The sequence below is a fragment of the Saimiri boliviensis genome, chromosome 12 (genome assembly GCF_048565385.1).
Source record: "Saimiri boliviensis isolate mSaiBol1 chromosome 12, mSaiBol1.pri, whole genome shotgun sequence".
Lineage (NCBI taxonomy): Eukaryota > Metazoa > Chordata > Mammalia > Primates > Cebidae > Saimiri > Saimiri boliviensis.
Genome location: NC_133460.1, coordinates 99,148,959 through 99,174,348, shown reverse-complemented (window position 1 = coordinate 99,174,348; position 25,390 = coordinate 99,148,959). Strand labels below are relative to the sequence as shown.

The following is a 25,390-nucleotide window of genomic DNA, read 5'->3' as shown; positions in this document are numbered from 1 at the left end:
CCCAGGCAACATAGTGAGACCCTATCTCAAAAAAAAAAAAAAAAAAAGAAAGAAAGAATCATTAAAATAAGGTTTTTTTGCGTAATTGTCTCATGGAATGAGGCAACATCTTGCAGTACTGTGGTATAACGTCACAGCCAGTATATTGACACCAATTCAGTCAAGATATACAACAGTTTTATCACCACAAGGATCCCTTGGGCCATCCTTTTACAGCAGATACAACTGTTTATAAAAATTTACTTTTCTGGGTGGTAGTACTTTTTTTTTTTTTTTTTTTTTTGAGATGGAGTTTCGCTCTTGTTACCCAGGCTGGAGTGCAATGGCGCGATCTCGGCTCACCACAACCTCTTCCTCCTGGGTTCAGGCAATTCTCCTGCCTCAGCCTCCTGAGTAGCTCGGATTACAGGCATGTGCCACCATGCCCAGCTACTTTTTTTTTTTGTATTTTTAGTAGAGACGGGGTTTCACCATATTGACCAGGACGGTCTCAATCTCTTGACCTCGTGATCCACCCGCCTCGGCCTCCCAAAGTGCTGGGATTACAGGCTTGAGCCACCGCGCCCGGCCTTGGGTGGTAGTACTTTAATTCTAAATAATATGTTTGGATTTATATTTCTTTCAACAATGTCTCTTAATTGCTTTTAATGTTCACTTCCAGTTTTATTAAAGTCTACCATTGATACAGAGTTATTTTTTAACTCTAAATAATATATTGCTATTTTTTTAACTGACTTTAGTTAATACCTTCTTGCTCCCATTATGTAGAATGAGGACATTCTCACCTTCCACCTCACTTCTCTTCTCTGATCCACACTTTCTGTCTTTTGACAGCTGTCAGCTCTACCTTACTTTCACATTGTCAAGGTTTATGTATTTTAAACTCTTATGCTTTCTTGTTTATGATAGGTTGATTTTTAGAGCTGAAAACCAATAGAAATTATTTGTAACATTAAAATTATGCAATTATTTTTCACTGCAGAAGAAGATATTGTGACTGGACCCATAGAGAAGAAATTATTTTGAGCTCTAAATCTTGCTCGAAGAAGATGTTCAAGCATTATTAAAGCGTCATCCAAGGGCCCTTGTCCAACAACCTCCTTTTTTTCTCAAAATTATATGACTCTTTAGTTAGCTTCATATTTAGATCATTTTTTAAAAATACAGATTTTAAATTTGCATAAAGCTTTTAATTCCATTTTTTTTTTGCTAAGCAAAATGAACTTACTAATAACATTACTAAGATCGTCCAGCCTCTGAATCATAACTTGTTGAATGAAATCTACTTTATTGAAAATGTTTTCTTAGAGACTCTATCTTCTAATTTGGACTCACTGGTTTCTAGATCTGTTACACAGCTGTCACTGTGAGATTCCCCCTAATCCTATTTTATTTCTAAATGAATTCCACAATTTCTTGGAATCTGTAGTTTTCTGCTTAGGAATTAATTTTTCCTCATGTGTGAGTCAGTCTTCAAGTAATTTTTTTCAGTCAGATTGCATAAGAGTTAAGCGGAATCCTTCCCTGTGGGAAAATTTCTTAGTTTCTCCACATGCAGAATTGGTTTCTTGTGACATCACGGTGGTGGCCCAGTCCCATGGTAGCTTGAGTCCTTTTTTCTTCTTGGGAAGCTGAACTGGTCTCTGACAGCTTTTAGGGTCTTCTCTGTATGTTTAGAGTTCTAAAATTCCACCAGGATATTTCTGGCTGTTTTTGTCGTATTTCTTCATCCTAGTCAGCACTTGGTTTGCTCTTTCATTCTGAAACTTGTGTCTTCCTTCAGCGCTGGAGAATTTTTTTTATTTTATTATTATTTTATTTTATTTTATTTTTTAGTTTCTCTCCTTTACTTTCTTTGTTCTCCTTTTTGGAACTCCTAGTCAATGCATACTGGACTTCTTCCATATCTCTTGATTCTCTTATATATATATAATGTAAATAAACAAATATATATATAGTTAATTGCCTTTATTTTGCTCTACTTTATGGGAGAGTTTCTTGACATTTTGTTTTGTGGCCTGTCTGTTGCATTTCTTTTTATTTTCATAATCATCATTTTTAAAAAATTTCTATACACTCTCTTTTTCTCTGATTGGTCTCTTAATTTTTTCCCAGTTTCACTTCATGGATACAGTTCGTTCCTAAGTACTGTAGAGGATAGAAATTTGAATTTTTATTTAGAGCCTTTCTTCTGATGCTTAAATTATCTGTTTTCTCTAGAATCACGTGTTTCTGTATTTCTTGGTCCAATTATGTGCTTTTGTTTTCCTTAAATGCCTTAGTGATTCTTTTTTTTATATATGTCAATTAATTAGTAAGGGGATTAATACAGAGATTTCTATGTGGGGGGTCAATTTTTCCTTCTGCCTTTTTGCTGGTGTAATTTTCCTCTATAGCTGTGTTAGTTTGTACCACAAGAGATCTGTAAAATGTAACCTTCAGTATATTCAATAATATATTGATTTAAAATCATTTTTACTTTAAAGCACTTGTTTAGCATATACCAAATGAAATGGCCACATGATCTTTTAAAACCCTAAGGAAGCGGATAGAATTTTATGTTAATATGAGAAGGTTTTGAGAACCAAGTTTAACACTTGATATGGGGAGTAGCTGGATTACTGAAATTGAAAATTAGGGCTGAGTTAATGGATTTGTTGATGGGCGTGGGTTTTCTTTTTAATAGCAAATATCACTTTTGCTCTGTTTATATTGTGTCATGGTTTGGATACCTGTAGACCCCAGATACCAAATTTGTTTTTAGAAGCCATTGGCACATGCCCGGTGTGAAGTGAGCACCTCCTGACAGGTCTGCACTGTGCCGGTTTTCCTCCCTCCTACTCACTGGCATTTGCGGTGCTGCTGTCCCGGGCTGAGTGGGCTGGCCCGGAGGCTGGCTCTGGTCCCTGGCCTCGACTGCTGGGCAGATCAGCTGCTCAGGAAGCTGCGTGCCAGCTCCTGAAGGCTAATCACCACTTGCCCCAGGCCAGAGAGGCCTTGCAGGCTGCCTGATCAGAGTTCTTCATTTTAGTTTGTACTTTTTAGTAACTGGTTGTGTCTCTGACTCAGACTGTTTTATAAGTGCCACTTACATTTCTCAAAAAGTCAGAGTGACCTTACTTAAGCTGTGCTGAGTGGAGTGTGGGGAGGAAGGTGGGTTGGGTTAGTGAACTGTGAGGCTGAGAATTGTTTTTCTCTGATCCCATGGAGCAGAAATGAGAAGGGAAGGGGCGTGTTTTGTGTCTGACCTGGAATTCTGTTCTCTTCCTTCCTCCCCCAGAGTGCCCTGAGTCATGAGGCTGAGAGATTCAGGTTACTGTGAATTCTAGTTCTTAATGAACCCAGACTGGAGCAGAAGGCCTCAGCAGCCCTAAGACTTAGTGATAACGGAGGAAAAGATCCATTCAGCGTCTGTTATGAGGTGAATTATGTCTCCCACGAATTCCTATGTTGCAGCCCTAATTCCCAGTATCTCAGGATGTGACTATATTTGGAGGATCTATAAAGAGATAATGTAGTAAAAATAGGCCAATCCAGTATAAATGGTGTATCAGTCTGTTTTCACGATGCTGATAAAGATACAAGATACAACCGAGACTGGGTAATTTATAAAGGAAAAGAGGTTTAATGGACTCACAGTTCTATGTGGCTGGGGAGGCCTCACAATCATAGCGGAAGGTGAAAGGCACATCTTACATGGTGGCAGGCAAGACAATGAGAGCCAAGCAAAAGGGGAAACCCCTTATAAGACTATCAGATCCCATGAGACTTACTACCACCAGAACAGTATGGGAAAACTGCCCCCACGATTCAATTATTTCCCACCATGTCCCTCCTACAACACATAGGAATTATGGGAGCTGCAATTCAAGATGAGATTTGGGTGGGGACACAGCCAAACCATATCAAATGGTGTCTTTATAAGAAGAGGAAATCTGAACACAGAGACAGAGATTAGACACATCTGTGCAGTGAAGGTCATCCATGTGAGGACGCAGCAAAAGGGCCATCATCTGCAAGCAAGATGAGAGAGCTTAGAAATAAAACCTGCCAGCATTTTGGTCTTGGATTTCTAGTGCTTGTGGTATTTTGTTGTTTTCATCTTAGTACCTAATATAGTGTTTTTAGCCAACGAATCTTTCTTTGTTCCCCACTGTCCTCTCCAGGGAGGGAGGAGGGAGGCATTTCCTGGGTGGAGCCTGGGCAAGGAGCCCTCATCACTAGATTCTAAAACCCGTGTCTCTGACTTTCCATAGATACTGGGGTTATCAAGGAAAGATTTTTGACTAATCTTGCCAAGTTCTAAACTATTTGGATATCAAACTTGGGTAAAGACCTAATGTGGGAAATCAGGGAGGCTGTAATTAGGAGAATTTCACAGATGTGCAAGAGTAATATCCTATAGGATGTTAGCTGAGATGTGTTGATAAGCATCAGTTGCCACAGTGATGGTGCAATGGCAATAAAAGTCTGGAAACTCTGGTTTCCCAAAGAAACTGACATCTTAATAATCTCCTGTGATTAGAGATCAAACTTTGAGGTGCCTTGGTTTGGTTGCACAAAGTTTCATAAATGGAACTCCTTCTTTCTGTTGGATGTGTTTTTTTCCAAACAAATAAAATGCCATTGCATTATCTTCAATGTGATTACATTGGCATTTCTAGCAGCACAATTCTTTAATTTGAAAAGGTTATTGAATTGTAATGGACCCAGTTCTAACCTAAATTTCAGGTTTTTGACTTTGTATAATTCACTCACTCTCTGTGTTTCAGTTTTTTCTTATCTAAAAAGGGGGTTATTATTGCTGCTCCCTAGTTCACAGATAACATTATTTTGATGTTGTGGGAATGGGGTTTGAATTTGTAGGAAGACAGTGGATTTCAAAAAGGCCTTTTGCCCCCCATTTAATTTGGTCTTGAGAAAATGATGTAGCCTTTCTGAGCCTCAGTTCCCTTCTCTATGAAATGGGGATAGTAATGGTTACTCCAGTGAGTTGTGTGAGTATTAAATGAGAACATATGAAGAATACCCTACATTGATTAGTGCATGTTTTAAGGGCTCGATAAATGTTAGTGTTTGATGATGGTGATGATATTTTTAAATCGTTGAAATTAGTAATAAGAGGGGAGCTAGTTACTTTAGATACTTAAGTATTATGCTGTCCCTTAAAGGGTAATCTGCTTCACAGATGGTTAGTTGACCATTTAGCATGAGTCTAATGGAGAGGAGTGTAAGATTTAGGATAATGTATGGAGATGTAACTAGAGAATGAAGTCTTGTTCCTTTGGCCTACAAATGCTAAACTCTCAGTATATACCATCGAGCGGGCTTCTTCTAACTGTAATATGCACATAAATTCCCCGGAATCTTGTTGACATGCGAATTCTGATTCTGTACATGGGGGTCGGGTTGGGTGCTGACATTCTGCATTTCTAAAAAGTTCCCAGGTGAGGGCGCTGTTGCGGCTCCAGGTTCGGGTTTGAGCAGCAGCGAGGTCCCAGAGTAGACGGTAGAGCTAGCTATGATCCCAGTCTGTAAGTTTCACTTTTTATCAACCAATTATTATTGTCTATCGACTTACATTAAACTTCAAAAACATTTCATTTCGACTTTTCATCTCAAGTTCCCCAGCTCTTGCTACTTTCCTGCCCCTGGCCTCTCTATGAAGTATTTAACTTTTTTTTTTTTTTTTTTTAAATAATAACAGCAATGACTAATATTTGGCAGGAACTAGGAACTGCTTCCTTAAATTTCCACAACATCCCATGAGGTAGGTACCATCATTATCCCCATCTTACAGGTGAGAAAATGGAGGCACATATAGATAAAATAACTTGCTAAATCACCCAACTAGTGAGTGGTAAACTAGGACTATTTTAAGAGTTTACTTAAAGGAGGCCTTTTGTAAATGAGAAACCCCTTTTGTAAATCCCAGGGATAGCTGGAATAGTGCACCCCATTTAACAGTTTTTGCTACTCCCCTTTAGGTTTTTGTCACATTTTAGAAAATGTGGAGCCCCCCTTCCAGGCGCCAGCAACCTTCGCATTCGTCCAAAATGCAACCCCAGGCGACTGCAGAGTCTAGGAACTCCGTGATGTTTTCCCAGAGTGGCACCTGGGCTAGAACCCACACAGCTCAGCTGTGGTTTGCTGCCTTATGAGTGAAGGCCGTAAGAGGGAAGGTCACAGCCAGCAGACAGAGCCTGTAGAAGGTGTTCACATCCTTTCCACCTGCTTCCTTCCTAATTTGAGTATAAATTCAGTTTTTACCAACTGATTATTATTTTCTATTGATTTACTTCTGAAACACTGACTTCTGAAAACCAGAATATTTTTATTTTTCGTTTTACATAGGCAGGGCTTTTGCTACTATTCTGCCTGTAGCCTCTGTGTCTAGTACTCCAAAAATGATTAAAACAGACCGGGCATGGTGGCTTATGCCTATAATCCCAGCACTTTGGGAGAGTGAGGCGGGAGGATGGCTTGAGGCCAGGAGTTTGAGTCCAACCTGAGCAACACAGCGAGACGACCATTTCTAAAAAAAAATGTGTTTTGTTTTGTTTTAAATTATCGAGGCATGGTGGCATGCACCTGTGTCTCAGCTGTTTGGGAGGCTGAGGTGGGAGGATCATTTGAGCCTGGGAGTTCAAGGTTACAGTGAGCTATGATCATGCCATTGCACTCCAGCCTGGGTGCACTCCAGAGCAAGACCCTGTCTCTGAAAAAGAGAATGTAAGAAAAGAAAAAGAAACGAAAACGGGGGTGGGGGGATGGGGAGGTGGGGAGAGATAGCACGGGGAGAAATGCCAGATATAGGTGAAGGGGAGGAAGGCAGCAAATCACACTGCCATGTGTGTACCTATGCAACAATCTTGCATGTTCTTCACATGTACCCCAAAACCTAAAATGCAATTAAGAAAAAAAACGACTTTTTTTTAAAAAAAAGGAAAAGAAACGAAAAAAATGCTTCAAATCACATCAGCAACAACACCCCACCTGCAAGCCTGCGCTTATATGGCTGTGGGCTGTGCGGGGAAGGGCTACAGTGGATAGACCCAAGTCCTGTGATGGAAGGCAGGGACATGTCCTGCATGGCTGTGTACTTGCGACCTGGGGAGAGTGCGTACAGGGGAGCACATTGCTCAGAGCCCGTGGCTGGTCTACCCCTGCCTTAGCTACTCAATCTCTCATTTGCTCTAGTTACTTACACTCACAGGCCTTCCTTTTCCTCCTTTCTAAAATGAAAGGATTGGATAGGATGGGAACTTTTCAAAGTGTGTGTTTGCTTTTAGCTATGAAACCCCTTCTTCAGATGAAGGCTCACCTGGAAGCCCAGAAAATAAAGCATAAGAGCTGCAATGCCTTTGGTGGAAGTTGGGGTGGAGCCTGGAACCAACTCCCAGCCCTCCCCGCTGCATCCCTCACCAATCCCAAGACAGCCTTGTCCTTCTGTTAGCTAGAAAACAGCTGGCCCAGATGATGGGAAGCCTCCCTTTAGTTCCACACTGTGCCTGTGGCTCAAAGGAATAAAAAACATGGGGTTTCAGACGGCCGCTGTTTGGGAGGAGTGTTTGCTAAAGGCAGTTTTGTTTTTAACTCCAAACCTGGTTATTATAAACCCTAAAATGATTCAGCGAGGCATCCTTGGGGCTGACTTACTTATTTTGAAAGGTTTAAATGCATGTTGTTTTTTACTCTATTATTAAAAATTCTTTATCCTTTTGAATTTAGACTTTTGTAACTGGGAGTTTCTTGTTTTGGGGAGAGTAGGGGAAAGATTTTGGGGGGAAATATGGAGATCATTGCAAGGAACAGAGCAGAAAGTTTTCGGTTTTGTTTGTTTTGACAAGCTCTCTAAAGCTGCGATGTGTATGAGCAGACTAGCCCATCTCCCTTTGCTGAAGCAATGATCTTTTTGGAAGAGACAAAAGTTGAAAGGAGACAGAGACAAGACGTGAAGAGTTTCAGAAATCTTTGAAATCTTTGAAAGTCTTCAAAAATCTTTGAAAGTCTTTGGAATAATTAGTTAGCTTGAGACCATTAATAAAATGCCTGTTTTCATTGGGGACTAGATGTGAATGTTTTACTGTCAGCAGAATTGTTAACTCGAGAGAGTTAAAATGTTAAATAAATTTAAATTTTCCTAAATTAAACAGAGGAGTTGAATCGAAGTCAGTGGCCTGGAGTAGCATTCTTATTCTTAGGAAAATGTGGCATATTTTCTCTTCCCACTGACTTTGAATGAAGCTTCTACGGTGAAGTGGTGGAACAGCTTGGTAGTAATACACAGTGAATGAACAGTGCAGGAGGAAGAGAATGATGTGGTAACATTTCTTGGGCAGGTATGTGTCTTCCAGGTGTTTATTCTGTTTTCCTACCCTGTAATAACAACAAAAACCTGTATTAAATGTAGCCTTCTGTATATAGCATGGTCAATAAATATCTTCTTTCATTCTCTGGGGGTAAAGCTATGTGTTGTGGTCATATATCACTCATGTGCCAAATGAAAATGGTAATGAATGTGGAAGTTATAAGAAATCCATATAGTAAGTCATTATGATTTAACGCAATGCTTGATCTGTTTACAATGAAAGAAAAATAGTCTTCTCGTAATTTGTTTCCTTTTAGACTTTATCATCACAACTTTTTCAAAGGCACCAAGAATGGAATCCCCTGATTCCTACAACTTATTTGCATCAAATGAGTCACCAAAGAGAAATGCCTGTTGTTTTTGCAGGGAATACAGCATGCATTTTAATCCCCTCTAACGCAGAGACTGGGAGAGTGTGAGAGGCAGAATGAAACAGATAAAAGGGGGAGGAGAGAGACATAGAAAGTCCGTCACTGTAAACTTCTTAGTTGTGTTTACACATGCAGAAACTGTTTTATGGATACCACTAAGTGCATTCTGCTTCTAATTTTTCTTTTTATATGAACAAATTCATGCAAATAACAGCATTGATACTAAGTAATTTGCATCCACATGTATGCTTTCAGTAGAGCTACCAGAAGAAGCTGTGATACTGTTGAGGTGCAGCCATTTGATCATGTTTCATAATAGCACAGAGATAGAAACATACAGAACTGAGTAGAAATCTCTGCTCTTCTGCATACAAGATGTGACTCTGAAACAAATTATGCTCTTTAGTCTTAGTTTTCTCATCTTTAAAGAGGAATTCTTAATTGTCCTTGTCTCCTAAGGTTGTTAGGACGAATAATTGAAAGGTGCATGTCAGAAATGCTTACTATAGTCAGAATAACTATTTGAAATATGTTAGCTGGAGCTGGGCACAGTGGCTTGTGTCTGTAATCCCAGCACTTTGGGAGCCCAAGGCGGGAGGATCACTTGAGATCAGGAGTTCGAGACCAGCCTGGCCAACATGGCAAAACCCTGTCTCTATTAAAAATACAAAAATTAGCTGAGTGTGGTGGTGCATGCCTGTAGTCCCAGCTTCTTGGGAGGCCGAGGTGGGAGAATTGCTTAAACTTGGGAGACGGAGGTTGCAGGGAGCTGAGATTGCACCATTGTACTACAGCCTGGGTGACAGAGCAAGACTCCTTCCCCCCCCCAAAAAAAAAAAAAAAGGTTTTGCTAACGCTGTCACCAAGAGCCCTGTACCATCAGTCATGGTCAACTCCCACCATGTTCTTTGATGGTGAGCCCTTGGGCCGTGTCTCCTTCAAGCTGTTTGCAGATAAGCTTCCAAAGACAGCAAAAACTTTCATGCTCTGAGTACTAGAGAGAAATAATTTGGTTTTAAGGGTTCCTGCTTTCACAGAATTATTTCAGGATTTATGTGGCACGTTAGTGACTTCACACATCATAATGGCACTGGTGGCAAGTCCATCTACAGGGAGAAATTTGATGAGAACTTCATCTAAAGCATGGAGGTCCCGGCATCTTGTCCATTGCAAATGCTGGAGCCAGCACAAATGGGTCGCAGTTTTTCATCTGCGCCGCCAAGACTGAGTGGTTGGATGGCAAGCATGTGGTCTTAAGAAGGCATGAATATTGTGGAGGCCATGGAGTGGTTTGGGTCCAGGAATGGCAAGTCCAGCAAAAAGACCACCATTGCTGACTATGGACAACTGGAATAAGTTTGACTTGTGTTTTATCTTCACCACCAGACCATGCCTTCTGTAGCTCAGGAGCGCACTCTCCACCCCATCTGCTCGCAGTATCCTAGAATCTTTGTGCTCTCCTGGCAGTTTCCTTTGGGTCCATGTTTTCCTTATTCCCTTCCATGCCTGGCTGGATTGCAGAGTTAAGTTTATGATTATGAAATAAAAACGAAATGACAAAAAAAACCTATTAGTCCCATTTTGGGGAGGGTGGTGGCAGATGCTAAAGGGCAACAGCATCAAGCAGTGACTAGGATAAGCATCACATCAGCAAATGGATTCCTATCTACTCACTACTCTTCCCCATCCAGCTTATTGCTGAATGTAGAGAGTCCAGTTTTCTGTGTGCTAGAGATTTCATCTCGAGTCTTTTTTGAAAGATACAGATCATAAAGAGAAAAAAAAAAAAAGGAAAAGGAAAAAGAATTGGGAAGGAAGAAGGCGAGGAAAGGAAAAAGAAAAAGAGTTAAAAAAAAAAAAAAAAAAAAGGTGTGGCCAGCCACAGTGGCTCACGCCTGTGATCCCAGCACTTTGGGAGGCCAAGATGGATGGATTACTTGAGACCAGGAGTTCAAGACCAGTGTGGTCAGCATGGTGAAAGCCCATCTGTACTAAAACTACAAAAATTAGCCGGGCATGGTGGCACATGCCTGTAAATCCCAGCTACTCAGGAGGTTGAGGCATGAGAATCACTTGAACCTGGGAGGTGGAGGTTGTAGTGAGCCGAGACTGAACCACTGTACTGCAGTCTGGGTGACAGAGTAAGACTCTATCTCAAGAAAAAAAAAGGGGGGTGTGTAGACTCTGTCTTCCTCATCTATTCTGAGGTAGATAGAACAGGTATTACTGGCCCATTTTACAGATTTGGAAAACTGGTGACTTGCCTAGGATCATTGGTGAGCTGATGTTAGGACCAGGACAAGAAGCTGGGTCTTCTACCTCTTCCTGGTCTAGAAGATGCGGGATGGCAGCTTCTGCCTGAACTTGGTAAAATGCCCTGTACAGTAGCCGGGAGGTGAGAGAAACAGCCTGCTATGATGGCCTCCCTCCCTGCAGCCTCTGCAGAGATGGGAACTACCCATCGGCCATCTTTGTGGAAGAGATTAATTCAGGAAAATCTCTTGAAAGCAGATTGTGACTCAGAAAAATGATTCTTCTGAGGTCAGTAATAAGAACCCCTCCCTGCACACACAGTCTTTGAGTATTCAGACTTTTTGCAAAAAGCATAAACAGACTTTGGACATAACGCTAACATTTTGGACTGCTAAACTTGTCTTTTATGTTACCCTACCATTACTTCAGGCATGGAAACGGCTTTGGCATCTTCTCTGATTACTGATTCATCCTGAGCTGTTTTAATATTCTTGGGAATAGTTTTAGCATCCTGGGTACGGTCTCTGATTCTAGCTGCTTATGTCCAAGCCCCAACTATACTCCTTGTTAGTGGAGTGATCTTGGGCAATTTCTTTAACTTCTCATCTTTTCTTTAACTGCCTCATCTTTAAAATGGACATGATGGTCCTTGCCCTAGAGGGTGATAAGAAGTCAATGAGGGAATCTTTGTTCAATGCCTGAAGAGAGTGAGTCCTCCGCCAGTGTGAGCTATGAATGATAATAAGGCCATTCTCTTTGCAGTTTATGAAGCTGAGGTGTATAGTGACTGTATGTAATAGGGGTTGATAACAGAAAAGTTCATGAAATTTCGTTTCCATTCACAAAAATAATTTCATGCGATCCACCTGGAAGTTATAAGCAGAAACTGGAATAATACCACGGAGGAGATAATTGTATGCTATAAACGCCATTTCCAGGTTAAGCTTTCTGTTGAAGTGTGTGGTGAACTGCACACTCCTTTTATTAGGTTGAGGCAAAAGTAATTTGCCATTACATTGAAAGTAATGGCAAAAACCGCAATGACTTTTGCTCCAACCTAATAGTTTTGGAAACTGATCTCCAACAAAGTCATATAGCTGAGCTTGGGTTGGAACCAATGATTTGGGCTTATAATTGCATGTCACTGGAGTACAAGTTCAGGGAAAATGACAAATCATTACTTCTGTTCTGTGCCTTTCTAGATAAAGTCTCGAAGTTTCTTCTTCCTTATTGAATATGACCTTTTAAGAAACTTAGTTTTTCTCTTTCCCAGTGGAATCATTTTTCATGTGGAATTCAATTTGCTTCAAGTTTCTGTCTCTTCTGCTTAGTTTAAAAGATGAGGCCAAGGCCCTGTGAATGTTTTGTTACTGATATCTGCTATTTTTCACTCCCAGCCCCATCATAAATTACACTGTGGTAAGCTTTGTCTCCCATTCTGTAATTGCAAAACAGGCCTAGGCCAGGTCTTTTAACATAATCTGTTGCAAGGTATGCTGTTTGCCTAAGAACACGGCAGCATTGATGTTACCAGGATATGATAGCATCACTTTCAGTCATACCTTAATTGCAAACAGAGCCAAGCATGCTAGCCTATCGTGGCCACTCAGAATGTCACAGGGCAGAAGAATTGTCCTCCTCATGCATCCTGTGCTGGCCTTGGGCAAGTCCCTAAATTCTTCTGGCTTTAAACTTCTTGTCTTTGAAACTGTGATAGAAATTATCTCCAAAACCCTTTCTAGCTCTCTCTTTCCTCAGAGAAATGTTTTCCAGGCTCTGTTTTGTGGAAAGTTAATAGTTCTACTGGGCTGGGGGTTCTCTGGTTGAATGAATTTAGGAAATGCTTCTTATGTATCTTAGTTATAGGCACACCTGCATATTAATACATAGTAAGTCCATGGTTAAGAGAACTTTAACAATATTTAATCGCCAGGCGCGGTGGCTCACACCTGTAATCCCAGCACTTTGGGAGGCCGAGGTGGGTGGATCATGAGGTCAAGAGATCGAGACCATCCTTGTCAACATGGTGAAACCCCGTCTCTACTAAAAATACAAAATATTAGCTGGGCATGGTAGCGCATGCCTGTAATCCCAGCTACTCAGGAGGCTGAGGCAGGAGAATTGCCTGAACCCAGGAGGCAGAGGTTGCGGTGAGCCGAGATCGCGCCATTGCACTCCAGCCTGGGTAACAAGAGCAAAACTCCGTCTCAAAAAAAAAAAAAAAAAAAAAAAAAAAAAAAAAATTAATCAAGCATTTCTCAAATATAGGTGAAGATGCAATTTTAAGCATTTGTGTTTGTTTTGCTGACAGTCACTTTTCTGTGAAGGATTCTAGAAGCGTGGTTTGGAAAGATTTATGCTCTGTGTTTCTAAGATGACTGAATCAGATAAGATAAGGAACACACAACTGTGTCTCTGATTTCAAAATGACATGGTATAAGCTCCATTGCTATTTAATTAGAAAATGGTTGAGTGAGGCCAGGCACTGTGGCTCTTGCTTGTAATCATAGCACTTTGAGAGGCTGAGGCAATAGGATTACTTGAGTCTAGGAGTTTGAGACCAGCCTGGGCAACATAGGGAGATTCCGTCTCTACAAAAAATAATAATAATTTAAAAATAGCCAGGCATGGTGGCACGTGCCTGCAGTTCCAGCCACATGGGAGGCTGAAGAAGGAGGATCACTTGAACCCAGGAGGTCGAGGCCACAGTGACCTGTGATTGTGGCAGTGCAATCCAGCCTAGGTGACAGAGTGAGACCCTGTCTCAAAAAGAAAGAAAGATAGAAAGAGAGAGAAAGAGAAAGAAAGGAGGAAGAAAGGAGTGAAGGGAGGAAGAGAGGAAGAAAGTTGTACATTTTAAACAAGTAAGGTAAGCAGTTGGTTTCATCTCTTTTGTTTTTGCTTGTGTTTGTTCTGTTTGTTTGTTTTGTTTTTTTGTTTCACCCTGACGCCCAGGATGGAGTGCAGTGGTGTGATCATGGCTCACTGCAGCCTCAATCTTCCAGGCTCAAGCCATCCTCCTGCCTCAGCCTCCTGACTAGCTAGGACTATAGGTGCAGGCCACCATGCCTGCCTAATTTTTTTAAAAAAATTTTTAATAGAGATAATGTCCTACAATCCTTCCCAGGCTGGTCTGAAATTCCAGAGCTCAAACTATCCTCCCATCTTGGCCTCCCAAAGTGCTGTGGTTACAGACATGAGTCATCATACCCAGCCAGTTTCTTGACTGTAATAAATCATCAACCAAATTATCCATGGTACAACTAACACAAGTCAAGTTTGCATGACTATGATTAAGAAAGAATTACTTTATTGCTCAATGTTCAAAAAAATCGAAGTTTCAATATTGGATTTTCTACCCTCCCACCCACTTTGCCCAGTCCCGCCTTGTAAAAGGCAAGGAACCAATGCAGTGCAGGTTGCTTTTAAACCAGAACCCTATTTTAGCCCCCCAAAATAGCTATAACACTGTGCTTGGTTTCTTCTCTCATTTAATATCAAGTAGGAATAATACTTCGAGATTTAAGGGAGTAGGGAAAACTAGCCTCCATGACATTTTAAATGAAGGCTAACAAGAATGTAAAATGCAAGGATAAAAGACTTCCATCCTTACGGTAAAAATCCCAAGACACTAGCAAAAAACACTTTAGGCTAAAGTACGGAGTCACTGTCATGAGAATGCAAGGCATTAGGCGTGATCAGAAGATTCCAGTGGATGTGACTGGCCTGTGGCAGCAGCTGACACATGACAGCTCTGCAAATGACAAGCGTTTTATCAACGAGCGATCCAGTTGTGATTCTTTGTCTGGCGCCTGGTGCTACAGCCAAGTCAGGAGGACATTATCAGAGGCACCAAGTTCCAGGCGGTAGCCTGGACCAGGGAAAGGGCACACTGGGTGACCCACGAGGATGGCTGTCTACCCGAGTCATTTTAGATTAAAACAAAAAAGCCACTTAGCCGGGGAAGAGAGTAAGCCGGGACTCTTCAATTAATCAAACTTTGTATTTGGCCAGTGTGTTTCAAATAGGCTTCTTTTTCAGTGGATTGATTACCTTACATTAAACTAATATCTCACAATGGGTGCTGCTGGTTACATCTTTATTGGAGGAATTAAATGTTTTACCCTCACACTTAAGGCAATTATGCCAGTTGCCTTCTATTTCTTAGCCAATGTGTGTATCTGATGCCAAGGATATGTGTCCTAAGCGTCTTTTTCCATTTAAACTGTGTTCATAACTTTCCGAACGTGCAAAATTCCTGGTGTTCAAAACTGACTGGGAGAAAAGTTGCATTGTGGGTGGTGAGTAATCCAGCCCAGCATCAGGGCATTACTGATGAAAGGAAAAAAAATGCCTCTTTCCTGAGTCTTTCCGGATGAGGTCATTGTTTTCAGACAGCATGTGTACCTAATACAAAAAGGCTCAAAGTCCACTCCTGGTCTTATACCAGGACTTTGTCTGGGAACTGTTTCCAAAGCCATGATGAAGAATCAGGCTGTTAATAAAAAAAAAAAAAAAAAGCCTCTCCAAGTTATAATATTTTTTTAAAAAAAATTCTAGTATTGAAGAAAATAATTAAAAGCCCATCTGGTGGAGATAGTAATTCATTAAGGAAAAAGAGAAGGCAGAAGGCTTGGGGAAAATGGATCCTTTTTTTTCTTTGTTTCATGCATTTCAGTTCTTGTGAAATGACAGTGACCCAAATCTGGATTCTGGATTGTGCAGAGTGGAGGAAAATCCTAGGAACATTCTTGGCGTGTTTTAATAGTGGCTTCCCAGAAATGAGTGTTTTCTGTGGGTGTGGTGTCAATGAGCTGATGTGCTTCTGCAGGGGTCTCTTTAGAAGTGGTAGGAGCAGGCTCAAGAGAAGAAGGGGATGCGGACTCTGTACGTGAGGAAGGAGCTAGACTCACTCAGGAAACTCCTCATTCTTCCTGCTCTGGCTGTGGCACACCCGCCGGTGGCACACCCCTCCCTCGGGTCCAGTTCAGCCCACAGACTCCTGGGAGGAGAGCCAGGGCCCAGCCTCTCCTTTGAGGAGTGCTGCAGCCTTTCTGTATGTCAGATGCCTAGTGAAGAAAAGCCGAACCCCTAGAGCTTTGCGCATGTTAATGACCTTGGAAATGACTGAGCTCATGGACCCTCATCACACCATCGGAGACTACAAAGGTTAGACCGTCCATTTCATAAACTTGACATATATTCTGTCTGGGGTTTACCATGTCTTTAAAGATGAGGAAAGATGCAGGGCTTTTCCATTTGATAAAATTGTTTTACACTTATTATCATAACACGACCATCTATTTCTGTGATAGTATAAAATGCATCTGTATAAAATGCACATTGTATTTGTCAACATATTTACAGGTATTCTTAATATAGTAGGATGTTAAAATCGACATGACTGTTTTGTAGCAGGTGCCCAGTTCAACTCAACTGGTTTGTCGGGCACATTAAAAAGCATCCTCAGTGACTATGGGCAAACACCTGTGATCCTATTTCCGGGCCTTTTGTCTGAGTTTGGATGCCATCCCTAGGATGCTTTCCCTACAGTTGTGTTTGATGGGGGAGTTTGTTTCCTGGTGAGTTGGTTGGCTTCAGGAGTGTTCCAGCTGGTCCTGCTCAGCATCCCCAGGGGCCAACAGCCAACACCACCTCAAACAGAGCTGCCGAGGGTGGCCCCACAGTCTCGCAGGTTGCTCCATTGAAACTTACAGACTGTGCCAATCAGTTGCTGATTCTTTTGATACTGGACCCCTTAAGATAAGAGAATGTAACTTATTTTGGTTTCTGGAGAGTAGACTCCTGGGTAATTCCAGATAAGGCATATAGGCTGGGCCCCTCCCTCCTTCACTTCCAATGTCACAGCTCTTCTCAGCGTCACAGGATCTCCGGTGAGCCTGGGTTTGCCTTCGTACCTGGGACTGGTAGGACTGGGGAGGCTGGTCTGCTATATTTCACATGTATACACTTGTTAAGAGGTACAAAGGAATCTGAGGTTGGCACATGCTGTAACTGATGAATAATTCATGGTGGCTTTTTATGCCACACAGTTTTCTCCTGTAAATGAGCATGATTTTGAAGACCATACTGATTTCCTGTTCCTTACTGACCTGCCTTAGACATTATTGTAAAGACGAAAGCTGACAAACATTAGAGTAGTAAAATGTAAAGTTGATAATAGCCCCACTTGGGTGGTCAGCCAAGAACTCTGCTCCAACTCTTCCCTCCCCTGTTCTTGCTAAAGTGTAAGGTCACCTCAGGTTCACGCAAGATTTTTTTTAACACTTTGGGCCTTCCTGAAGCTTAGAATCCAAATTTTAATAAGAACACTATGCATATTAATTAGAATGCATTCATGTATTGCTGCTATATTTAGAGTAGAAAATTATGATGCCATGTCTTTTCCAACTGAATGGGGTCCTAGTGATAAAATTAGAATATCTCAAGATGTCTGGATGTCTTTAAATGAATTTGAAGTCCTCTGTTGTACTGTACAAAGAGTGGATTTTACTTTAGATTTCCAGCAAGATAGGGCAGGTTTTGGGAGAAATCTTACATGCAGAGAGACTGTAAGTAAACAGAGTAAGCAATACATCTAATTATATTTTTAGTGGTCAAACCAGAAAGTACAACTTTCTTTCTCTTCCTTGTTTTTTAACTACTCTCCTCCCTTCTACTCTGTGGCATATTTTTAAGGTATTTGGAGTTTTTCCACTTGCTACCAGCTGGAATCTACAGAAACTATATCTCTAGAACACTCAACAGTTGACTTGAAGCTCAGTCATAATTAAATTGGAAGTTGGCAAATTATTCTGAGACTTAAAAACAGGCACACCTTATGTTTGGAACATAAGGGGTTTGCGACTCTGCATTGTTTTAAATGTACTCTCTGTAGGGAATATGGGCAATGATTTTAATTCACTTTTTTTAAAAAAGCAAAAGGATGTTTTGAAAGGATATGTAATAAACAGGTCTGATCCAGCTTACATTTTATTTCTTATTCTCATTAGCTGGTTCCCTGGTGTTTTAAAACAACAGCAAATCTTGTAGCTGTTCATCCATCTCTCTTTAGTAAGAGAAGATCATTCTGTCCTTTCTCTCCTGGCATACCTTGAAAACGTTAGCTAGTTAGATGGCTGTTGATTTAAGACTGATACAGTGACTTATAACCTTCTGCTCTAAAGGATATACTTAGAGCTAGTATTTGCATACAATTAGTAGTAATTTGGGCATTTGAGATATCCAGCCTTCAATTTTATATTAAAATCTGACTGCTGACATGTATGTCTCCATTGTTAACATACTTTAAATGTTGGGGTGGTGGCCAGGAAAGCAATTCAGAATATAGGGATTTTATAAGACTTGTCACTAAATGTCATTCATTTCCAAAAAGGGGAAAAATGCAAAGTGCTGATTAGCACTGCTTTTAGGTTTCATATGAGAGAATGGAAGCACCAGACAGGTCTTCCTGCTTCCGAAGGCATCACAGCTGCCACTGCAAATGCGCTCTGCCAAAGGCAGTGACCAGTGGGTCAATCAGAGCATGACATTGCTGGGAACGTGCCCAAGGAGTGGGAGCAGGCAGCATTCTGGGAGAATTGGGTGCTGGATTTCCATGAAGCAGTCAGCAATAGAATGGGTCTTGAGAGCTTCTGTCTGAGTCATATGCTCCCTAGGCTTGTGACCACAGCAGGGTACCTTGAAAATCTTCCTGGAACAGAAACTCTCCAAGCCTGGTATCACTCTTCTTTGTAATATTTTGCCCGGAAAACATATGTTCTGCTGACATGTGAATTGAAGTGGTGTAGAGAGTTAGAAGGGGTTATAGTAAACAGAGTGCTCTTGGGGAAATGCAGCATGTTAATAATGGGGTGATGTTATTTTGTGGGAAGCACATCCCTGGTGACTATTTTTAAATGGTTTAGGCCAAGTGTGATGGTTCACGCCTGTAACCCCAGCACTTTGGGAGCCCAAGGCAGGCGCATCACCTGAGTTCAGGAGTTTGAGACCAGCCTGGTCGACATGGTGAAAACCCGTCTCTACTGAAAATATAAAATTAACTAGGCATGGTGACACACACCTATAATCCAGCTACTCAGAAGGCTGAGGCAGGAGAATCACTTGAACCCAGAGGTAGAGGTTGCAGTGAGCCAAAATCGAGCCACAGTACTCCAGCCTGGGCAACAAGAGGAAAACTCTCTCTCTCAAAAATAACTAATAAATAAATAAAATGGTTTAAATGGTCTGCTAGCCCCATTTTCCATATAAATGTAATGCTGGTCATATGAATAGCTAAATGTACCTGCAGATTCATGGATTAATCAGCCACTTCACTGATTATGGCTCTTGGCCCCACCCACATCTTTTTTTTTAAGTTTGGAGTGACTCTCACTGTAATAATCTGTCTCTAATTGGTAGCTTCATCAGGGAGGGTCTGCTGATGAGTCATGGAGCTATCCCTGGACTTGGCATTGGAGCTGTTCGTTAACATTTTGCTGTAATGAATTTACCAAGCACTTTTCAGTAGGTGGCAGGCACCATGCTAGGTACTGTTCAGAATAAATCTCTGTCATGTAGAATGATAATCCTAGAAGGTCCACTGGCATATATGGGCATCTAACCAACATGAGACATTACGTAATGACCCGCTCAGAGTGAAGAATGAGACTGTTGGGATCAATGATCTGAGAAGATGTCATCATTTAAAGACCTTAGAACGCTGGCTAGGGAGGGCCCACTGGTTACAAGGGGCAGATCTGAGCAGGGGTCACTTCTCACCGTGGCTCCAGTATGATGGAAGGGTGTCTCTTGTCCTCAAAAACCATTTCTGCCCCTTCGTCACTGCCAGAGCCACAGAGGATTGGGGATTTATTTTCCCCTTGCTAACATGATTGTTCCTTGGTAAATTTCAAAGTGATTTAAAGAAATAAAAATGCATAATTATAGACTTGTAGAAGGAATGCATGCTCCTTTTGAGCATAATGCACTGGTGAAGTGTTTGAGCTCTAGACACAGAGAGATTTGGTCAGATGGTAGCTTGGATATCTACTGGCTGTATAACCTTGGCAAAATTTCTCAACTTCTCTAAGCCTCAGTTTCCACATCTGTAAAACAGAGATAACAATACTGTCTGCTTAATAAGATTGTGAGGATGAAGTGAGAATATCTATAAAACTCATGGCACAGTGCCTCACGCATAATAATGAATGGGTTATATAATTGGCAATTAGAGTTCCATCTGGGAGATTCAGATTCTTGCAAATTATTTATATCATTGAATAGTGCTATAAATCCAAGGCCTTGATTCTAGTTTGGTAATTTTATTTTAGTTTTATGTCTGTGTGTTTTGCTTATTTTTAATTACCAAATCATACAAGAATAGGCTTTCATTGTACAAATGTCAAACACTACTTGAGAGGCAAAAGCTCCCTTTGACTGCTGCCCAAACTTTGAGGATAACAACTATTGGTTGTTTTATTTATGTATTTTATTTTCTTCAAAGTAATGCATATTCCTAGTTTTAAAGGGCAGATAGTGTCTTCTCCTGTGAATGGAAGACAAGAATGAGAGAACCGAGGAGTGTCGAGTTTTTCTAGCTTGACTTCCTAAGATGACCAAAACTGGGGCATTTCTGCTCCAGAATGTGGCATTTCCCAGTGAGACCTTTTGCATTTTTATATTTCACGGTTGAATAAACACGCAATTTATTAAAAGTTGTAAGATATTTCTAATTTGACCTGTTTGGTGGGGAGAAAACTAACAGTAAATAATAGGGTTCTGGCAGGCCTTCAGGATACCAGGCAGCGCACTTTTTTTGTAAAGAGCTACATAGTCAGATTTTAGGTTTGATAAGCCATATGGTTGGTGTCACTGCTGCTGCTGCCCTTCCTTCCTTCCTTCCTTCTTTCCTCCCTATCCCTTCCTTCCTTCCTTCCCTCCCTCCCTCCCTTCCTCCTTTTTTTCTTCCTTTTTATTTTATTTTATTTTATTTTGAGACAGGGTCTCACTCTGTCACCCAAGCTGGACTGCAGTGGCACGATCTCAGCTCACTGCAACCTTCACCTCCTAGGCTCCAGCTCCTCCTACCTCAGCCTCCTGAGTAGTTACAGGCACACACCATCATGCTTGGCCTTTTGGTATTTTTTGTGGAGGCGGGGTTTCACCATGTTGCTCAGGTTGGTCTTGAACTCCTAAACTGAAGCGATCCACCTGCCTCAGCCTCCCAAAGAGCTGGGATTACAGGCATGAGCCACGGCACCTGACCTCTTCTTTTCAAAACCATCTTTTAAAATTAAAATCAAAACAAAAGCAAAGACAAAGAAACCCCATTCTTAATTTAGAGTTCATAGAAAATTGGTCTGTGAGCCAGAATTGGCCTGTGGGCCATAGTTTGCTGACCCCTGCCTTAGAACAGTAGAGGAGTAATAGATATGGAATAAACAGCTACCTAAAATCAGATGCTTATGATCACTGGTACTGCCCTCTCCCCACCTTACTCATTCACAAGACTGTGGGCTCCATGAAGGAAGAAACTGTCCTTCCTATTCATCACTGTGTGTCAGTATCTTTCTGGTATAACAGCTGGCATGTAGCAGACATTCATGAAAAATCAATTTAATGAAAAAAACAAAATCATTTAAAAAAATCAGCAATTTCAACTGATGCCTGGCACTTGTGAGGCAAATTTTAGAGTTCCATTGGTAGAATTTACATTTAGTTATCTATTGTTAAGAATGTAAAAGAGCTAAATCCTATCCTTCCTTTGAAGTGGATTGGTAGATAATGTCTACAGCGAAAAAAAAAATCGAAAGATGGCCATATAAGCATCTTGTTTAGAAAGATGGAAGTAAGTCCCGAGATAAACAGCTAAAAGAGTTGAAAAAGGTTGCCTCCTCTCTCTTGCCCCATCTCCTCACATGTGGAACAGGCTAGGATCTTCCAGCGTGGCGGAGCACGTCATGTCATCTTCAGCTGGAGGCATCATGGGTTAGTCTCCTGGCAGAGAGAAGTCGAGGAAAAACGGGGTTTAACTCTTTGCCATAAAGATTGTCAACTCATCCTGTTTACAGTATCGTCCTTCTTCTTACCGTCAGCAGGACCTGGTGCCTCCAATTTCTGAACCTTTCCTGGCTTGCCTCTAGTGATACCTCCCCCTCCACATTAAGTTTCATTTTTTTCTTCCTTGGTTACATCATCCATCCATTTTTGTGGTGGTTGTTGTTGAGACAGGGTCTTGCTCTGTGGCCCAGGGTGGAGTCCTGTGGTGCAATCACAGCTCATGGCAGCCTCAGCCTCCCAGGCTCATCTGATTCTCCCACCTTGGCCTCGCTAGTAGCTGGGAGTACATTTGTGTGCAACCACAGCCAGTTAATTTTTGTAGAAATAGGGTCTCTCTATATAGCCCAGGCTGATCTCAAGCTCCTGGGCATAAGCAGTCCTCCTGCCTTAGCCTATAAAGTGATGGGATTATAGGTCTGACCCATCTGTAATCCCAATGCTGAAAGCTAGAAAGCACTGAGCCATCCATCCACTTTCTCACTTTCAAAATTGTGCAGACATCTCTTGTTCCTCCCTCGTTGTTCCTCCCTTGTTCTCTTTGAAGTTTTGGTAGGGCACAGAGATAAACACGCATTCAAAGCATCACGTTTGGCCAGAAGTTCACAGTTCCTGTAGATTTTAACACACAATTATTGTCTTATACTCTATCTCACATTTTATTTTATTTCCAACAACAGAACTGTAAGTTCCTTGAGATTAGAGAGTATCTTTTTTTTTGGGGGGGGGGCAGGGTCTCACTTTGTCGCCCAGGCTAGAGTGCAGTGGCACAGTCATGCCTCACTGCAATCTCAAACTTCTGGGCTTAAAGCAATATGCCCATCTCAGCCTCCTGAGTAACACACACCACCATGCCCAGCTAATTTCTTTATTTTTATTTTTGTCTAGGGACGGGATCTTGCTATGTTGCCCAGGCAGGTCTCAAACTCCTGGCCTCAAGTGGTCCTCCTGCCTCAGCCTTCCAAGGTGCTGGGATTATAGGCATCAGCCACTATACCTATCCAAGAATACGATTTTTCTGTTTTTCAGGAATCTCAGTAATGAGCACATGATTTGTGTTCAGTAAATTCTTATTGATAAGTTGATTTCTTTTGATATTTGGCTAATAAAGGTCGTTTCTATATATCACCCTTAAGGGTACATAGTTCCGTAAAAGCCGTATCACTAAACAACAACAAAAAAATTGCAACTGTTTCATTTTTACCTTTAAAATTCCAAGGAAATAGAAGTGTTAAGGGTACTTTCAGGAAAGATACTCATATCAATTAAGTAATGTGGCTTCATAAACCATTCCAAAATTCCAAAGCTTACGGTGACAACTATTTATCATTTTTCATGAATCTCCAGTTTGGCTGGGGATCAGCTGCTGTAGGCTGAACTGGTGGGCAGTTTGGCAAGTTCACTCAGGTTTGGGGGCAGCTCTGCTCTATGCATCTCCCATCCTCCTCTTGGGACCAGCAGGCTATCCTAGCCATGGCCTTGTCATGCTGGCACAGAGGGCAAGAGAGCACGTAGAAACACGCGTGACCTCTTGAGGCCTAGGGTCATAACTGGCGCACTGTCACTTCTTTGTTCTATAAGCCAGACGAGTCACATCATCAATTCAAGTCTCAAAGTGAGAAGGCATTGCAAAGTTACACGGCAAAGGGCATGGATGGAAGGAGGGGTGATAAATTCAGCCACTGGTGGAATCCACCATGGTTTCTATGCAGTAGCGGTGGTTCTGGTGTGGACACTTACTGAGACTCAGTGAAGTAAAATTCGTATGCTCAGTTAACCTGAAATACTTTATTCTTGGTTTAAAAAAGAAAATAAAAGACAATCTAACCCTTAGGGAACTTTCTAACCAAACTCAAGGAAATGGTACACAGATGAAATCAATGAATAAGATGTTTATAGAGCAAAAAGCTAAGAAATACAAGACTTGAACACTTTGTGTGATCAGCCTAAAGCATACGTTTTCTGTAGTGGGCACAACAGTAAATATTCTAGTCTTTGTGAGCCAAATGATCTCTGCTGCAACTACTCAGGTCTGAGATGATAGCACAAAAGCAGCCATAGACAATACATAAATAAGTGAACATGGCTGCTTTCAACAAAACTTTATTTGCAAACACAGGCAGCAGGCACTGGTTTACAGACCATTGCCCTAGACTACTGAAAGAAATAAGAAAGAGTCAGCTATGGAAGCCTTCTTGAAGAAGAATCCATGGTTTCAAAGGTAATAAAGATTAGTTTAGCTTAACAAGACATGCTTTAGAAATAAAGTCAGAAAACAATTGTATGGTTGTTCAATAAATTTACCAACAGGTTAATGTCATTAGTTCAGTCAGAATGAAAACACTCGTGAAAACTCATCATTCTTTCAAAATGTTACTTGCTACAAATTGTTTCTGCTCTGAAAGTCTGTTTGAAAACCTGTTTGCTAAGAATGTTCATGTTTTTGCTTAGCTGGAGAATGAGGAAAAAAAGGATTAGAAATAAAATGAAAGAAATACCTAATTAAAGTGATTTGATTTTATGCCATTTTAAAACACTTATTTGACTGATGTGACCTAGATTTGTGTCAAGGAACTAAAGGAATTAAAAAAGAATGGTTGATTTTTAACCATCAGCAAACGGTGCAGAATTTGAATGGGTATTTTTCTACTGTCAATTGTATTTCACTTAGAGTTTACTCACCAGTTTCTGTGTGATTCCTCTCCATATTTGTAGATAGAATAAAATAAAGCCTGGAATACTGTCACAAAATGAACAGTTTTTTGCTAGAAATATTTAATACAGTTTACTCAGTGATAGTCAGCTTGTAGTCAGAAACCTGTAGTTAGATGGATTTCTTTTTTTTTTTTTCTTTTTTTTTTTTTTTGAGATAGAGTCTGGCTCTGTTGCCCAGGCTGGAGTGCAGTGGGGCAATCTTGGCTCACTGCAACCTCCGCCTCCCGGGTTCAAGTGTTTCTCCTGCTTCAGCCTCCCAAGTAGGTGAAATTACAGGCGCGCACCACCACACCTGGCTCATTTTTTATATCTTTTCGTAGAGACAGGATTTCGCCATGATGGCCAGGATGGTCTTAAACTCCTGGCCTCAAGTAATCCACCTACCTCAGCCTCCCAAAGTGTTGGGATTACAGGCGTGAGCCACTGTACCCAGCCAGTTAGTCAGATTTCTGCTGGTTAAATCCAGATACAGAAGAGTTTGGAGTGTAGCTTTAGGAAAGATGGGAAGGCAGACTGCTCCTTGGATAAGAGGCTTAATTCTATTAAAATTTTTCTCAGGCTTCATACTTCTCTCAGGTGTTTCTGTTTTTTGGTTTTTGTTTTGTTTTGTTTTTTCCCCCGA

General features: G+C 41.2%; 1 protein-coding gene across 16 annotated transcripts in view; it reads left to right on the top strand.

Annotated features, from left to right (window-relative positions):
* The window catches only part of ABLIM1 (actin binding LIM protein 1), a 403,495-nt gene that overhangs the window by 121,703 nt on the left and 256,402 nt on the right, over positions 1-25,390 (top strand). The window contains exon 1 of one of the 16 annotated variants that reach the window (XM_074382927.1): positions 13,232-16,164. The exons of 11 other annotated variants lie outside the window; for them this stretch is intronic. In XM_074382927.1, the coding sequence (XP_074239028.1) occupies positions 16,101-16,164 (64 nt within the window). In that variant the 5' untranslated portion in view covers positions 13,232-16,100. Of the gene's footprint in view, positions 1-13,231; positions 16,165-25,390 lie in introns of those variants that run through there. 4 more of the 16 variants (XM_003922182.4, XM_003922180.4, XM_039464994.2 and 1 more) reach the window with 4 other exon arrangements.